Source organism: Pelodiscus sinensis, chromosome 2 (genome assembly GCF_049634645.1).
Source record: "Pelodiscus sinensis isolate JC-2024 chromosome 2, ASM4963464v1, whole genome shotgun sequence".
Classification (NCBI taxonomy): domain Eukaryota; kingdom Metazoa; phylum Chordata; order Testudines; family Trionychidae; genus Pelodiscus; species Pelodiscus sinensis.
The window spans coordinates 221,633,991-221,652,898 of NC_134712.1; the positions used below are offsets into that span (position 1 = coordinate 221,633,991).

Consider the following 18,908-nt stretch of genomic DNA (forward strand, 5'->3'; position numbering starts at 1 on the left):
TTACCCTTTTCCCAGTATTTCTACCCATTTTTCTCCTCTCATCCCTCTGTAAATAAATATTTCCTTTCCTTATATACACTGTATTCTCCCAGTGTGTGTGTCTCCACTCTGGGGGTGAGCTGTTGGAACAGGTGCTGAAGGGACTTTCCCTACTATACTCTTGCATGTGCCTTCTCTTGGCCAGAGTTGCCTGCAGAGCAGACTCCATCTTGGCTATGAGTGCACTAAAGTTACATATATTTAAAAGTCTTGTTGTATTTTACTTTAAATATATTGTACATGTTTCATTCTGTACCTACCTGGCTTGCAATTTTAGAAGCTTTCTTGGCTCGTCGTATCTCAGGGGTATCTGTGCCCACTCGCATCCCCTTCCCTTTGATTTCAGTTTCTAGATCTTTCTTATATTCTTTCTGTGTAAAATAAAATTGAATCATGCTTTCATCTGTGCACCTTCACTGAATAGCATCCTTATAACACTAAATGGCTTTTCTATTAATAACATAAGCTTTGTGGCTTGTACCTACTACTGTATCTATACTCTACTTGTTGCCAGTTTAAAACATTCTTTTAAGAAAACAGTTATCTAAAATTTCATGCAGCCTTTAATCTCAATCTCTCTTTTCCATTTCACAGTCCTTACTGGAGGCTTGCATTGATATGAATCACTTCCTCTGACAGTGCAACATCAAGGCCTTGAGCATTTTCCCTATCTCTGCATCCTTTTATCATCTAGTCCAAGCCAAACAAGCAGCATCCTATTTAAGTCCCAAAAGCTAGTCAAGATAGCAGCTCCAGCTCCTAAACATGGTGCTGATATTATTTTTTCCCAGGAAATGGAATGTGCAATAGCAAACTTTAACCAGCTCATGACCATGAATTTTGTGAACCCTTAACACATTTGATTTATTGATGTGCTGATTCTTAATCAAAATAGCTTATTGTTGAATTAAAAGCTTTCACTAAATACCGTACTAACCTGGCTTACAAAGTCAGAAACTTTTGTGGCCCACTGCATCTCAGGAGTATCTGTGCCAACTTGCATGCCTCTTCCTTTAATTTCAGTCTCCAGGTCTTTCTTGTATTCCTTCTGTGAAGATATAATTTCAAACATAATTATAGTCCAGATTTTTAAACTCGCTCTCCATTTTTTAAGCACAACCTTAACCCTGAAATGAACTGACAGGAAACCGAAGTAGGAGTAAAGCTTTGGGAGCTATTCCACTACATTTGCAAAACTGCAACTACCAAAATATTGCCTGAAAATATGGCCACACAAGTAGCAGTGACTGTCTTCCAAAGAATTTTTTTAAAAGTGTGAAATATAATGTGACAAGCTACATGCGTTGTCTGCCCAATACAAGCATAAATCTGCCTTTAAGAATATATTTTATTTCTGAAAGATCTATGGTACAAATCTAATGAAGGTGTTTTCAGTGAGTCCTAGTACCAAGAAAGTTGTAACTTACTAATGAAATATAACCTGTGAAAAGTGGACAGATTGCTTTTCCTCTCCTGTGGAGGATGGACTGGGAGATGTTTTTGCCTGGCTTCCCCGTTTTAAAAAGACAGAGAAAAGAACAGACTGCATGCTAGATGTATCCTCGTTAACTTGAAGCAAGCAGGGCAGGCCCTATGCACCAACAGTCACTCTGGTCACAATACATGTGCCATTTCCCAGAAGGCCACTGAAGAAGCAGGACTTTGAGTGGATTTAAATTTACATGATCTGATGTTAATCCCAGGATTTTGTATTAGGGAACTGACATATGAACTTGGGCCACCCCTGAGGCCCAGATCCCAAAACCTTTTCTGTGGAAGCAGACCCCTGTGCCCATCCCTTGAGTAGAGAATAAATTTCAAGGTCACAGTACAAGCAAAAATAGTCCTTCAGCAACAGCTTTGCATTTGGGAAATAGCTTTCACAAACACATAAATGTAAGTAGCAAGATGTTTGCCAGTATGTACCAATATCCATTTCCAAAAAATAAAATACAAGATTTTTTGAAAATCTTCAGCAAATGTTTCTTTAAAAACTAATTAAACTATATTCAGCTTTATTTTTACTTAGAGCAGAAAGTAAAATTAATACTGTTTTCACTAACTGAAACAATCCATAAACTGAGTAAAAAAACACAGTATTTTAAAATGCTTCATCCACTGACCTCACTAGCAATTTCAGATGCTCTTTTTGCTCTCTGGATGTCAGGAATGTCTGGAACTAGTGTCATTCCTTTCCCCTTTATTTCATTTTCCAGATCTTTTCTATATTCTTTCTGCAAAATATAGGTTGTACCAGTTTTAAAACATACAGTATTTCCATTTCAATTATGCAAAAACTTAAGACTATTTTCTGAAGGATGCATTGTAAAGAATGAACTTTCTACTATATTAACAATCTTCTCTAGCAAAACATACCTCATTTAGTATCTGTGCTGCATTTTTCACTCTAATCAAATCCGGTGTATCTTCAAACACTGTCAGTCCTTTTCCTTTCATCCCTTCTTCCAAATCTTTTCTATACTCTTTCTAAGGATTTAAAAAAAAATCTCCACTTTAAGTTGTGTGCAAGATCTTGAAAAGATATTCTTCTTAATAAGTATTCCAAGGGTTTCTTTGAAATTCTCTATGAAATATGAATTAGCTGAAGTACATTTATCATAGTTAAAACAGAATTGGAAATTATCAAATCAAAAGGTAGGGTGCACCAAAAGTGAAAAGGTTTTAAATTTAGCCTTACAGTTTGCTGCGGTGCTCTTCAAAAACATTCCCACCCACCCCAACCCCTCTATCCAGTACTATTTCATCAGTTTAGGGGACTTGAATTGCAGATCTTCATATGTATTTATTGTAATACCCTTTGCTTTGTGGGCTTTCCTGTGGATGGCAGCTTTATAGGTTGGTAGCTAGAAAGCTATACTTTCAGCCCCCTTCTCCTAATGGCATTACTATTAGGATAGATGTCCTAAATAACTATAGTAAGAGCTGGTAACCTGCCTATTTGATAAATTATGTTCCACAGTACTCCCACCATCTGACTTCAATCTTCCTCAGACATTGTACTGAGATAGTATCTATCAGCATTTAGGAACTATCACTACTGCATCCAAGTGTTCTATGTAAAATGTAAAGCACACAGGAGGCTGCTGTGGCCTGCTGGCTGCTCATCCAGGAACTCAGGAGAGGATGGCAAATGTGAACTGAGGATAGTACAGCAAAGAGATGCTTTAATCCAAATGTAAGGCTTTTAATTACTTTCTCTGAACTCCCTTTTAAAAATGGTGAGTGAGTTTAAAGACATACTGAGATTTTAAGAAAATATTTTTCAATTGGCTTCTTGAATAAATGAATTAAAGCTTTCATTTATTCACTGAATTTCATATAATTTAGGAAAACCCTTTGTCCTTTTATAAGTCTTTCATTTAAGGCAAACAAAAAAGGACACACACATTATCAAAGAAGCTTTCTTTTAACATTAGTAAATTGTCAGGATCATCTACCCTAATCAAGAAGATCCTCCCATTAATATGGAGAGTAATTAAATTCTCTCTCTCTCCCAAAGAAGTTGTGATTTTACAGGAAGTGGGTCTCATTGTAACAACAGATGTAATCTGTCTGAGTGCTCTCTTCAAGGGGACACCAACAAAACAGACTGTAACTGAACAGACATTGTTTTATTGCCTTTTTATGTAACAAAGTATTATGTTATTAATGAAGAACTTATTACCTATTTAAGAAATTAAATAACTTTGATTTCTCTTACTTGACTAAACCATGGTGTTTCCTTAAATAATAATATGAATCTTTACAGAACAACTTGCTATACATACTTGAAAGAACATCATGGCAAAGAAATATTAATAATTTGGCTTATCTGACTTAGGTTTTTTGGAATAGATATTAGATAACTTGGGGATAACATTATCTGAAACTCAATTGTCTAAATTTGTGTATAAATGTTGATTTAATTCTCATATTCTCCTTCTCTTTGACAAACATAGGATTGTTTCTTAGATGGGGAGGGGAAAGTTAAAGAGGTGAGGGATAGGAAATCATTTAAAGGACTCCATTAAGGAAAAATGCAAACTGACATTTCCTTGGGGAATAGGCTGACATAATAAATAAGAGAATGTCTTAAGTGCCAAAGGAAACTATCTTGAACCATGCTCAAATAGAATTTGACCTGTTGGGAGGAAATCATTTTACCACAGGATGAATTGTAAAGCAATATTATCTGATGACATCATACCAGCTTAGATCAGGATTTCTTAAGAAACTTTGTAGGTCAATAGGACCTTATTTTTTTTTCCATAGAAAAGCTGGGATGCACTTATTCATTTATTTAAAAATAAAAGGGTTAAAAAATATTTTTAACTTCGCATTTTCAATTCTGCTTTAAATAAACATTAAAAATGTTAATTCTTAATGACAAGTAGGGATGTGAACGACTAGTCACTTCCTCTCCCCTTGCTGCCTCTATCAAAAAGAGGCAACGGGGGAGGGGGAGGGAAGGGGGTAATTCAAAGCAGCAGCGCCAGGCTCCATGCAATGCTGCCACTCTGAAAACAGCCCGTGGCTGGCTGGGAGTTTCCAGCTGGCTTCGAACTGCATGCAGCTTTTCAAATTGGCAGCACCACATGGAGCCCAGGGTCAGTTAGGGACTCCCCCGCTGACCCCAGGTTCCATGTGGTGCTGCCACTTTGAAATGCCACATGAAGCCTGACGCTGGGCTCCTCATGGTGTTTCAAAGGGGCACTGCAACATGGAGCCTGGAGTCAGCTAGGGATTCAGAGTCCCCACCTGACAAAGGGCTCCATGCGGCGCTGCTGCTTTGAAATGCCGTGGGGAGCACGGGGACGGCAGGGGACTGTCCTGCTGGCCCCATGTTCCCCGCAGCACTTTCTCCTTTGAAGTGTAGCAACAGCCCAGGAGGCGCCCTTATTGACTAATTGTGGGAGCAGTGGGAAGCAGCGTAGACTGGGACTCTGCTTCCCACTGATCCCATTGGCCACAAACGGCAATCCCCGGCTGAGCGCTGCATTCGTCCTATAGCTGCAGAAGTGCAGATAAACATAGTAATGATGGCCCACTAGGAACTAGCCCTTGTGGGCTGCTGCTTTTTTACTGCCCAACCCTGATTAAAGCCATTATTCAAAAGGGAATTCTGCCAGCCTGTCACCTATGCAAATATTCTGAGAATAGTATAGTCAGCCATTTCCAAAATCCTATCTCAGAGATTTTTATGTAGCATCTCTTAACAGTATGAAATAGAACTGGCTTGTGCCCCCATCTGAGTAAATTAAACATCACCCTGGGCACCTCAGAGGTAATACTGTCCCTCTCACAAGTACTGAGTCTGTTTACAATAAAATGCAACTTGTGATTTCAGCAGATAGTGGTAAACCCCACTGCCAGTGCAGTTTCTGAGCTGTCTTTTGTTGCAACATTGCCCACACGCAGCATTCAAAGTGTAGCCCCTAGATCTGCTCAGCATTGATATCTGCTTCAGGAATCACCAACCAGGAACAAGGGTTCTCAGTTGAGTCTGCCTTTAAATGATAGAGAGAGGCAAGGCAAATGGTGTCTAGGACTCCTTACGCAAAGTCTACACCACCAGGTAGAAACTCCTGTTCTCACCCACTCCTATCCTCAATGGTACATGGCAGTGTTTCTCAACCTTTTTTTTTTATAAAGTACCCCTTTAAAAAAAATTATAAGTACCCCCAGTACCTACAGTTTTCACACACACAATTTTTTTTCTAGCATTGCAACACATTTGTTTAAACAACTTAATCGTAGCCAGGTGGGCGATGAAATTTTCGGGTGTAAAAAGTGCAAAAATAATAAAACGCTGTAAAACTTAAAACAAAAATTCAGTTTTCTCCAAATTTCAGTTGATGTACTCCTCAGATTTCTCTTGAGTACCCTAAGGGTAGTTGTACTATTGGTTGAGAAACACTGGTATATGGCATCCTAACTCCTGCTAAGCAAGTGAAGTTCGGTTTAAAGCACACTAAGCACAGGCCTTCTGCCTTTTACTTGTACAATTATTGTAACAACATTTTATTATGTCTGCATTCAAACACTAGAGTGATTTGTAACCAGCCAGAATTTATCATTTTGGCAAAGCAACCCCATCTGCTGTGCACTTAGGCAGAAAGGGCCTGCTCATGCAAACAGGGTCCACCTCTCTAGTCACCCCCTTCCTCATTTATCACTAGACATCAGGAAAGAGCTCATTCAAACATTGCTTATATTTAATACTCAGTTTCTTGGCTCAGGTATGCTAGAATTTTTATACATACATACAGGATTCTTTACAAAGTATTGATACTGTTGAGAGCACCATCTCAAAAATTACATATAGCAATAATCTGAAATGGTCAGATGTAAAATAATGGGGAATACATTATTAAAGTATGTTGGCAGGTGGCAGTTCTAATAATTCCATGATGCACAGTGGTTCTGGATTTCTATTAACATAAATTGTTCATGACTCAATAGCATGTAGCTAGTCTGTTTATTTCAAATAGACAGCATAACAAAGAAACAAAAAAATCCCTCCTGATTTACCCCTTTCAAAAGATTGGTGACATGTTGCACATGCAAGAATTCTGGGGTCTTGTCTAAATCCAGTGATGCTTTTCCCTTAAGCTGTTCTTCAAAATCTTTGCGATACACTTTCTGTTGAAACAGAGCAACAATTACTGATGCATGCCATACATACACAGGCATATACTGACATACTACTGAAAGTAGATTCTAAATTAGACACTAATTGAAAATTCAAATATAAATTAAATACTGTATAAGTTCTGGTCAAGCTAAGTGAACTATTAGGATCAGAGATTTTAAAACAACAAACAAACAAACAAATACATTAGATGGATCAGCACCAAATTGCCTCTTAGAAGAAATGTACTTTGAAAAGGAACTGAACTGTGTCAAGGAGGTTTTGACTGATGAAGAGGGAACAGGAGAGAGTTACCAGGACAGGACAGAAGAAGCATGAAGAAAAATGTGAGCGAATGCCACCAATGAAAAGGTGTCCAGACAGGAGGGAAGTTGGAGCAAGTGAAACCAGAAAGATAGATAAGACTGAAACTGTGCAGGAATCTTAAACATGAGAGCAAGTACCAGGGCCTTGATGCAGAAGAGGGTATAAAAGCTAGTGACCAGAGCTATAAGGGGAAAGAGAGTTTTAAACAGCATTTTGGATAAACTGTAGGGCAGAGTTTTGGAAGCAGGTAGGACACAGCAGAGAAGATACACATGGGACAATAATGTTAAAGACAGTGGGTTTTCTTAAACTGCATAAAACAGGAAAGCCAGGAAATTGGAATTTAAAGTCCAATTATCAGCCTTACCCATCCTGGAATTTAAAACCAGAAACAGACCTACCCTGCCCACCTTTCATCAGATATTTTTCAAGTATGAGCACAGACCATTAGTATTCCCACCCACGCTTTATATACTGACAGGCAAACCACACACTCACTACAATACAGAACAAAGAAGGAGGGAAATTAAATCAAGTGGTTGGCTAGGCGAGGAGTAGAAAGGAAAAAGATGAAAGACCCACGCTTCTGTTTCAGACAGGAAGGAGAGAAAAAAAGTAAACTGACCTAGAGTCCCACTGGCCTAGTATAGGCTTTGTCCAGTTTTACTCTTACTATTTCTACATTTTAAGGCTGTTACAAGAATTGCATCAGCACTGGATATAATTAAATATAGGCTGGAGAGGTGATGTTCAGAAGTTGGATTAGGTTCAGGGTTTGGATTTCAAAGACCAAACAAAGTTCAATGACATCACACTCCTACAAGATGTTGCGGTAAGTTTTTGTTTCAGTCTAAACTGAAACCAGAAAATAGGTCTCTTCCACATGTGTAATGAACTTGAAACCTAAATTGTAGGCATGGATTTGTATCTGCAGATTAGAATCCAAAAGTCCCCACAGTTTAAAGAGGTCACAATTCACAGTTCAGGTTTTGATCCCTTCTGACTTCTTATGACCTATTATGCCAAATCAGTCATATATTCCACCAACCTCACTTTGAATCTTTTGAACTTCTTTTGAAACTTGATACATTGGTGTATCCATGAACTCCAGCATTGATTTGCCTTTTGATTTTTCATAATCCTCTTTGTACTTCACCTGAGAAAACAGAATAAATAAATATTCTCCATAACTATAATAGATGACAAATGTGATGACTGTTTGATGTGGATGGAGTAAGAAAATTCTGTCTTAGCCAACCCCCCTTTCAGAGGTATTAACTTGGATGTTTTTGCCAAGTTTTCTGTGGCGGAGTGGCGTAGCCAAACTAGGGACGGTTTCTAAAGTAACATATGGCCTTGGCATAATGCTCCAGTGCTCAGGACTAGTGAAATTAGAGAACACCAACAATGAGGGACATGAACTGTATCTCGTTTCCTCAGCAAGAATAATTTGTGAGCATATTTAAAACCATAAATCAAAACAAACTGCCATAAGCATAAATAAGTGTAACCAAAAATCTCATGAAAGCCTGGGGTCAAATCAGATCTTTAGAACCTGATGTCCTACAGACACTTCCTTCTGTGGCTCCTCAGCTAATGTCCTTAAAAATCCTCTCCTGAAACCTGCACACAAGGTAAGGGAAGGAAGCCAGAGTTAACCCCTTGCTTCAGAGAGACCTGCTATTGGTCCTACATTCTGTTCCATGTCCACCCTCAAATATATGCGTTGGCAGTATAGGCCATCTGAATTTGGCCCTAAAATCTGTTATAAAAATAGTGATGGACATTGTAATATGCCTTTAGATAATTCATGCCTCAAGGAAGCAGACATCTTTTGGCTTGGGATCCCAATGCTTTGAGCCTTGTGAGTTCATTCATTCTTTCCAATTATATCTCATTTTATCAACAAGGTTCATGTATGGCTATATGCATTTATACTATTCATCCTAAATCAGAGAAAGATATGGAAAATATTACAGAATCAGACACTGCAGATTTCAGAATTAAGGATCCAAATGTTACTTTCGTAGAGGGTGATATTTTAATTTCATGATCTTTTTAACAGTGTTTTATCATTTGTTTACAGTGTCTGAATTTAAGAATTTTTTACAAACCCTGTTCACTCTCATTATATGGTGTTAGGCCACACCCCTGCAGCATTCAACATGTAGGCAGTGGGCTGTTTCCACGTCAGCCCGAGTCACTTTATATGCCTCTCACATCATTGCAGTTTGTCATGGGATTTGTGAATGATTTAGTAACAGTAAGAAAGCTGCTTTTGTCACTTGACAAGGTTTATTTACAATTTATGTATACCTGACTTTGGAGCAGAGCATTTTCTTTGTGATGCATCTGTTCAGTTGTATCCAAGGCAAAATGATAGTGCCCCTTGCTTTTCTCAAACAGCTTCTTATATTCATACTGAAACATAGCAAAGAATATTTTTATATATAAAATCGACTGATTTCTATTTAAAGAGCAACTTAAGTAAGCATAAAAGAAGCAATCTAAGAAAGTGTCTTTAATCGCAACAAGACTGAAGCTCTAATACTGAACCTTAAACAATTTAAAAAAGCCCAATTTGTGGACAAGATATAAAGTATGGTGGAATGAAAGCAAAGGCAAAAAACAAAGTTCAGAAAAGATTTTTTTTTAAACATGTCATATTTGTATAAATATTAAAGATTTTTGCTTGTGAAAAATATAGAATATTATTTAGGCTCAAAAGCAAGAAAGCATATTTCATGGTGTCCATTTGCCTCCTAGTGGAAATAATTATAAATGTCACACAACACTTACACATTCTCTTACGGTAACAAAAAAATACCTGCAGAAACTGTATTTTAAGTATTTTCGTCAAGTAACAAATAAAAAATTAGAAAAGCAATTGAAAGGGAATAAATCATTATTACTATACGAAATTTCAAACACAGAACTGGTCTCCTGAACGAATACAAATCCTGTATTTGTCCAACCAGTTTTAAATAACTGTGTTAATTTGACATTATACTGCATTATTAACAATAGGAAATCTTATGTCTATTACTTTGTCCATGTTATCTGTTCTTTGATGCTACAGGGTATAGGTACAAATAAAATAAAATAAATTATTAAGTACATAATGCAAGAGCACCCTTTGCTGTTGGTAAATTTTATCCCTTCAAAATATGTACACAGCACTTTATACATTTGAATTTGTATTTTTAAAATAAACATAAATATTTCACTCATCCCAAAATGCTGAATGAAAACAAAGCTGTGTAATCTAAATTCTGTGTATTCAATATCAGTTAGAAACCTCAAAGCCTTTTACAATTAGAACAAATTAAGCTAATATAAAAGCTGCTAAATTTCAGATTGGCTGTGTGAGAAAATTTAAATGTAGATTTCAAATGATACACAACAAATATCTAGGGACTGAAGGCAGAACCTGACCTTTTGTTCTCATTTCTCATATGAAATCAGATATGTAGTGATATGTATCTCGCAAAACCTGTAACAGTATATTTGTGCACATATGCACATTTCTGGATTTCCCTCTAATGTTATAACTTATCCTCACAAAACACCAGCTTGACTAGCATCTTTGCAATAAAATACTGCAAGTAAGTTTTTGTGGTGTAGTTCATGCAAATAATATTTGCAGAAAACCCAACTTAAAACATGAAGTACAATACACCCTGTATGTTACACTATATCCCACGGGTGGCAGGTGTGGCTACATCAATATAAGGATGAACAGAAATACACATTTCAGGGAAGAAATATGGGCCATGTGGAGATTGAACAGTTCAGTATTTTAGCAGTGATATATGTGTCATACTGTAGGTAAGATAGAAGAAAATGGATCTTGAGACCATTAGGGGAAGAAAGGCTATTTTAGATAGTGAAGCAGACTGGAAGAAAGATCTGCAGTTCATATGGAGAAACAAGGAACAACAACAACTACAACAAAAAGATGGTATTTGAAAAACACAAGAAAAGGCTGAAGAATAAATCAAAAATAAGTTACAGAGGTGGAGTCAGGGAAAGATCAAGACACTGAAGTTCTTCAAAGACTAACAGTATGTCTACATTGCACAACACGGATGGCAGTATGTAGGGTGCATGCTCCATTAACCAATGAAAGGCTCTGGCAGGAAAAAGGCAGTGAGGAAAGACTGGCAGTGGAGCCTCCCCACTGCCAGAGTCTTTAGCTGTTGCCATAGACATGTTCCAGCAGCTTCCTGCTGCAGGAAAAGCCACCAGCAGTACGCAGCTGCCAGAGCCTTTCCCCACTGTTGGAGTCTTTCCCTGTGTTGGAGAAAGACTCTGGCAGCAAGGAGGCTGCGGGAGATTACACTAAAAATAGCTACTTAGATAGGGGACACGCTAGAGAGTCAGGTATCGAACACAGTCTCAGGTATGTCTTTGTTCTACTTGCTAAAGCAATGCCTAACCATGTACACACAACAATTTATACCCATAGTAGGGAGGCATGTCGTGTATGTACTGTACATACCACTGTAAGGAGTGTACAGTAGTATAAATATAACCTCAGATATTTTGTACTTGACAAATAGCTAGTGAACACCTCAGGAGCTGGATATGAAGTGCTCTTTGCTTCTGATCACAACCAAGATAAACCATCAGCTTTTGGACAAAGCATATTCCAGAGAGTTAACTTTTAGGGAGATCTAGTTGTAAAAAAAGATGTAAAAATGAACCACTGTTTGGTAAAGGAATGGTAAAAATCATGTCAGGTGAAAACATTTTATAGGTGAGTGTAGGCAGTTATATAGACAGTAGGAAATATAAAGCTACGCAGAATATCTAGGAGAAGGAAGCTCCCAAGTTCAGACTGATGGTGCCCTTTTAACCAGCTAGTACAAAATATCCATCTTAAATGCACTAAATTAAAAAAAAAATACAGTTAGGCCAAACAAGAATGAATAATTTGGTGAGGAGAAAGTGAAGAAGGGCATAAATCCTGGCAGTCTATAGACATGAGTATGAGGAATACAAAAGTGATAGCCAATGTTAATTTCAGAAAGGGGATGCCTCAGGGAGAAAAAGATTGATGAAAAAAAGAGGATAAAGAAAGGAGCACTTAGAAAAGGAGCAATTGAGGGAGAGTTTTAGTTCACAGAAGAGTAATGTGAAGAATCATATTCAAACTAGATAGCTGCATTATTTTGTGCCAGAAGCAGAATTAAAGGCCTATTCAGAGTAAAATATAAAAAGCAAAAGGAACCACATCTTCAAAACTACATATATGAGAAACATTTTGTGACCAAAACTAATTAACAAACAGGAAGACAATGTCATAAGTATGATACATTCTATAATAAATTAAATAAACGGGTACATTTGCCTTTTAGATGTATATTAAAATATAATAATTTAAAAAGCCAACTTACATTACTATGCATTTTGCTGGCATTTAAAGCATGCTCTAAATATAGCAAGTTTGGTAGGTCTGAAGCTGGACTGTGTAGACTTTCCATATCTTTTTTGTATTTCACCTGAAAATAGAATATAGAGTATAGAAAGGTGAGGACAAATAAAATGTACAGCATGTTCTATTTATGCTGTACATGATAAAAATCTTATTAAAGTGTTTGTATGATATATGTACAATTGCCACTAGGTGGTGCTCATTAACTACTATTTGGAAAACATTAATATAAAGCAAGTGCTTCCTTTCCACTAGTGAGCAAATATTTTGGTAACTACTTATACATTTCAAAAGCATAAAGTTAATTAATTCAGATTTTGTGAGACGTTTCAAAAGAGAATAGACTATGGCAGATAAATAAGTAAGAAGGTATTTGTGATGTATATGACTCCTATCTTTTAAAAATATTGTTCTACAATGTTGGACAATTTATCCTTATTTTTATATTGTTTGTTATAGTGAAGTTAATTAAAAAGAAAACATTGGTAATTCTTACTTTTCTCCTACTAATCCGATTATATTTACATCAACTGCTTGTATGCAAAAAATATAAAATTCTACATAGAGTAGGCTAACACACAATCAGACAGTATTTTGTTGTGTATTTTTATTTAATACAGTTTGCTTTTAGTAACAAGAATCAATGGTGCTTTAGATAAGAGAGAACCTAATAACTCAGTGAAATGGCAAATCATATACATTCCCAATAGCTGACAGCCGTGTTTCACAAACTTTCGAAAACTGAGTTTCCCCTTCAGGAAAATGAAGCTATAAAGTCCCCCTGGAATCCTGCCTTCATTTCTTACTGCATAAATCTTCCACATATCCTCCTCCTCCCCTCCCTCCCCCCCGCACACACACCAATTCATCCTTCATGCAATTACTCAACCCTTCTTCACTCTCCCTGCATACACATTAGAAAACCCTGGTTAAGATCCTCATGATATGAAACATCCTCTTTCCTAAGGCCTGTTCTAAATTTTAAACGTTTCAGCAGAATAACATTGTTTGCTAGAGGCGATTTTTTTAACCATTTTATGGATCCTATTCCACTGACTCGGGCAAAGGAGACAGCTGCCTTTGCAGGGTAAAGAAGAAGCATTCACTGCACAAGCATTCCCTGTGTCTGGCAAGCACCCAAACCACAAGAAGAGGGAGTAAGATTGCAACCTCCTTTTCTTTGCATAGCCACAATGGGGCCATATGCAATCTGCCCGTAAGTTATCCAGGACCATAGTAGCGCCGCTCAGAACAGCCCACATTTATGCTATTAACCACATGAAAGCATTGTTAAACATTCTGTCAGCACTGCAGCACCGCAGGGCACATGTGCTTTCTCCCATCTGATTCTGAAAGGCAGTAACACACATTAAATCCCCTAACCCAGTGGTCACCAACCAGATGATCGGGATCTACTGGTAGATCTTGGTGCCTCTGACAGGTGATCTTGGTTGGTTTGACGAAGAGGCTATCAAGTGCAGGCACTTCAGTTGCCCCTCCCCCCACTGCTGCACAGCTCCTGCCCTTTGCCTTGGAGCTGTTTCCCTCTCCCACCCTGTATTCTATCCCCACAGAATGGAGTTGTGGGGCACAACAGGATTTGGGAGGGAGGCAGTTTGCTGGCTGCATTTGAGAGTGGTGCAGGGCCAGGGCAGGTATGAGCCTGCCTTAGCCCCACTGCACCACCACACAGGAGCCACCTGCGGTAAGCAGTGTCCACCTGGATCCTGCATCCTGAATCCCTGTCCCAGTCATGTACCCCAGTCCCTCTTACACCTCAAATCCCTTTCCTAGCCCCAAGCACTCCCTTAAAGACTCCCTTAAAGACTCTTACCCAAACTTCCTTAAAGACTCTTACCCTGGAGCCCCTCCTGCACCCAACCCCTGCTCTAGGCTCAGCTCAGAGCCCTTCTCACACTCCAAATCCATTAGCCCAAGACCAAAGCCTGAGCCCCAAACCTCTGCCCCTGCCTGATGAAAGGGAGGAAGGATGGGAGAGGGAGGAAGGATGAAGCAAGCAGGGGTGGGGCCTTGCAGAAGAGGCACGAAGAAGGTGGGGCAAAGGTATTTGGGTTTGAGAGAGAGTCTGGATTGCACTTAAATTAAAAAAGAGGTATCATACTTCAAAAGGTAGCAGACCACTGCCTTAACCACTCTCCTATATTGAAATACTGCACTTTGGTTCCATCTTCTGGTCCTGCAGAGCATGTGCATACCCAGAAATTCATCAAATTTTTTGTGGAAGCTGAAGGATGGTTGCAATCAGGAAAGGGTTAGGAAGGATGGCTGTCTGGTAGGTATTAGCAGGAGAAATGCTTTATTATAATGAGGAATGATCTGGCTGGTGTCCTAATAAAATATAGGCCCAGTTCCGAATTCTGCTTTCAAGCAGCTTTCAAACTGATTTCCATGATAAACTCCTAATTCAATTTTCCTGCTATGGCAGATGAAGATATGATATATATTGTGAGCTGTTGCTTTTTGGTAAATCAAATAAGATGCACAATTTGTTTACAAGAAAACTGTGAAGTTTACAGGACACTAATGTCAACATAATGTGCATGCTGAGAGACTGAACACAGAGCAACTGCACTTACATCACTCGCCAACATGGATGCCATCTGTGCTTGCTTGAAAGAAGCACTGCCAAGAGGGTTATACTGGTGGTTCTTCATGTCCTTATTGAATTGCTCTTTGTATTTAACCTGCCACCAGAGCAAACACATTCAATATTGAAATATTACACTAAAAGGAGGCACTGAGAATTGAGAAACTACTGAGGAATTTAAATTAAGACAAATTTTCCATTCCTAAATCCCCAAATGTTACATAATAATAGTGAAAATCATAGAATACTCATAGAATCATAGAATACTAGGACTGGAAGAGATCTCAAGAGGTCATCGAGTCCAGTCCCCTGTCCTCATGGCAGGACCAAATGCTGTCTAGACCATCCCTGATAGACATTTATCTAACCTGCTCTTAAATATCTCCAGAGATGGAGATTCCACAATCTCCCTGTCAATTTATTCCACTGTTTAACTACCCTGACAGTTAGGAACTTTTTCCTAATGTCCAACCTAAACCTCCCTTGCTACTGTTTAAGCCCATTTCTTCTTGTTCTATCCTCAGAGGCCAAGATGAACAAGTTTTCTCCCTCCTCCTTATGACACCCTTTTAGATACCTGAAAACGGCTATCATGTCCCCCCTCAATTTTCCCTTTTCTAAACTAAACAAACCCAATTCTTTCAGCCTTTCTTATTAGGTCATGCTCTCTAGACCTTTAATCATTCTTGTTACTCTTCTCTGGACCCTCTCCAATTTCTCTACATCTTTCTTGAAATTCAGTGCCCAGAACTGGACACAATACTCCAACTGAGGCCTAACCAGCACAGAGTAGAGCGGAAGAATGACTTCTCGTGTCTTGCTCACAACACACCTACCTGTTAATGGGTAGGTGTTGACAACAAATATGGAGAGATTAGAGGTTACCAAGAATACAGAATCATAGAACCAGAAGGAACCTCAGGAGGTCACCAAGTCCAGCCCCCTACACTCATGGCAGGACCAAACACCATCTAGACAAGCTTTGACATGTGTTTGGCTAACCTGCTCTTAAAAATTTCCTATCATGGAGATTCCACAACCTCCCTAGACAATTTATTCCAGTGCTTAGCCACCCTGTCAGTCAGAAACATTTTCCTGATGTCCAACACTACTGTTTCTTGTCCTATCATCACAGGTTAAAGAAAATAGCTTTTCTCCCTCCTCCTTGTAACAACCTTTTAGGTACTTGAAAGCTGTTATGTCCCTGCTCTTCTCTTCTCCACTAAAATATTTCTTTTAATCTCCTCTCATAAGTCATGCTTTCTAGACTTTTAATCATTTCTGTTCTTCTTCTCTTGGCTTTCTTCAGTTTTTCCACATATTTCCTGAAATGTGGCACCTAAACTGGATACAATACTCCAGTTGAGACTTTAGTCAGTGCAGAGTAGAGCAGAAGAATTACTTCTTGTGTCTTTATTACACTCCACCTCGGCCGATCTGGTGGCGAGAGAAAAATTCCTTCCAAGCCATGCAGGAAAGGAGTGACTAGCACAATGCCCAGTACAGTGCCTATAGCCAGTCCTGATCAAACTTGATATTTTGCCACTTCCAATGCTGGGAGAGTGGAGTGCTGCGCTGCCTGGTCTGGGGAAAAAGGGGCTTTTCTTGCTGAGTTTGACCTTTTTCAGCTCTTTTCCCTTTTGGTCCCTGGAGGATGAGTCAGCATTGCCACACTGATCTGTTTTGCACTTCTGCTAATACATCTCCAAGAGATGTTTGCTTGTTTGCAACAGTGTCACACTGTCGATTCATATTTAGCTTGGGGTCCACTATGGTCCCCTACATCCTTTTCTGCAGTACTCCTCCTTAGACAGGAAGGAGTGCTGTAATATAAGATGACCCCAACAGCATCTGAAGAGCACTCTCAGTAGTATTATAATTCTGATTAGCCACAGGGGAAACATCTTATTGGATGCTACACACATAACAGCTTTCTCTGGTTACGTTTTTTTCCCCCTCCCTTTTAAGGAATGGCTAGAAACACAGTTAAGAGAGAGTGGGAGAAGAACCAGCAAATTAAAGAGTCATCAGGGATTTGAGAACTATTTAACTTCCTTTTAGAAAAAAAATGTAGCTTGGAAAAATACAATGAAATTGAAATAAAAAGGTAATAATTACAAAAACATCTTTGTCAATAATTTCAAAAATGTATCTGGCTGTCATCCTTAGCTCTACAGTAAGTTGGTAGGACAGTAAGCAAGGATATGGGAGTCCAAATTAACTATCCTGGTGGAAGCTTATCTATGAATGTTATGAATTTTTTTAAAATGACACTAATTATGTTGGTTTAAATTAATGGATATTTATTTACCATTTTAATTAAGGTCTTTTGTTTGTTTATTTAAGATGGGAGAATTAATTTAAAGAAAATGTGTGGGATTGGCAGTCTAATTGTTGCTCAAGAATAAGCAGATTTAGCAGGTCTTTCCCATAACAACATCCCAGAAGATCCCACTGGCATCAAATGACTCTTAGATAAACAATTTTCTCACTAGCCTTGCAGAAACACTGTAAAAGTCAGTATTGCAGCTGGACAGAAGAGTGTCTTTTGAAGCTCCACAGAAACATTCCTAAATCAAGTCTGCTTTTCAAAGCTGTTCAGACTGAAAGGGTTCAGTTTCATAAGTGGATGACATCATCCACTGTTCAGATTTATGAAGAACCCACAAAAACGGAATCATTCAGCCACTTGGATCCAGAACATACCCACATAAAAAGCAGGCACTTGAAGCGAAAGCATTTCCTAACAATCAGACAAAAATGCACCAAGGAAATGAAAAATGTGTTAGAGGACCTAGATGCTGAATGAAATGTAACGTAAGCACAGAGTTAAATGAAATGTTTAACTTGTCTGGAACAGTCAGTTCCTCCAATTACTAACTGAGTTTAAGCTAAGGAAAAAAAGAGAAAAAAATGTTAGCGCTTCCATTCATTTTTCCCCTAAAACAATTAGACATCAAACTGATCTACTGTAAAATACAAATTAATATTCAATACAGTTTATATCCACACAATACATTATCATAAGGAGAGTATTTAATACTGTTTTTTATTAGTGGATTATTTTAAAGCTAAGTTTAGACAGAATTGAGGAGATTGACCCCACTGCACTTTAAGTAGGGAGAGGGGCACAATCTGGCTTTCCAGGGGCATATTGCTTCAAGGGGTACAATCTGGCTTTCCAGGGGAAGGGGCATATTGCTTCAAGGGTGGCAGGGATAGAGAGGTGTGGATACTGTTGTTAAAGCAAAGCAAATCAGCATGGCGATGCCAACATCCTCCAGGGACCAGAAGGAAAAAGAGCTGATAAAGGGCAAGCTCAGCAAGAAAAGCCCCTTTTCCCCCAGACTAGGCAGAGCAGCATCTCGCTCTCCCAGCACTGGGAAATGGCAAAACACCAGGTTTGGTCAGGACCAGCTATGGGCACTGTGCTAGTCATTCCTTTCCTGCAGGGCTAGGAAGGAATTTTTCTCTCGCCACCAGACTGGTAGAGCGGTTTCAGAGGAGGCTTTGTTAGGGTGAGTAGGGAATGGGAGTCAAGACTATGATGTCACAACTCATTATGTAAGTGTGAGCAGACTTCCAGTGACCTGGTAAATGGCTTGGTAAAAGAAGATATTTGTTAAAGGAGTGGAATGTGCGGGGTGGGGAGCTCAAGGTGCTTATGACTAGTATGGCCCATCTCAAACCCCCCTCCCTTTAAGGCCCACCTTGACCCTCATTTGAGCAGGGACAATAAGGTTCCAGCAGCGGATTGGCTGGGGGATCAGGATGGAAAGGGAGGTCTATGGAAGTGTCTGGGTAGATAGCGAAATTACCTCCGCGTTTCCTGCATTGAATGCTTGAATCTGCCATGTAGATCCAGT

General features: G+C 38.8%; 1 protein-coding gene across 5 annotated transcripts in view; it reads right to left on the minus strand.

The window, feature by feature from the left end:
• The window catches only part of NEBL (nebulette), a 416,787-nt gene that overhangs the window by 59,523 nt on the left and 338,356 nt on the right, over positions 1-18,908 (minus strand). For 3 of the 5 annotated variants that reach the window (XM_075922490.1, XM_075922489.1, XM_075922492.1), the window contains exons 8-16: positions 15,032-15,139; positions 12,397-12,501; positions 9,314-9,418; positions 8,046-8,153; positions 6,571-6,681; positions 2,416-2,526; positions 2,163-2,273; positions 977-1,087; positions 300-410 (exon numbers count right to left, since the gene is read on the minus strand). The exons of the other annotated variants lie outside the window; for them this stretch is intronic. In XM_075922490.1, the coding sequence (XP_075778605.1) occupies positions 300-410; positions 977-1,087; positions 2,163-2,273; positions 2,416-2,526; positions 6,571-6,681; positions 8,046-8,153; positions 9,314-9,418; positions 12,397-12,501; positions 15,032-15,139 (981 nt within the window). The remainder of the gene's footprint in view (positions 1-299; positions 411-976; positions 1,088-2,162; positions 2,274-2,415; positions 2,527-6,570; positions 6,682-8,045; positions 8,154-9,313; positions 9,419-12,396; positions 12,502-15,031; positions 15,140-18,908) is intronic. 5 annotated transcript variants of the gene reach the window in all.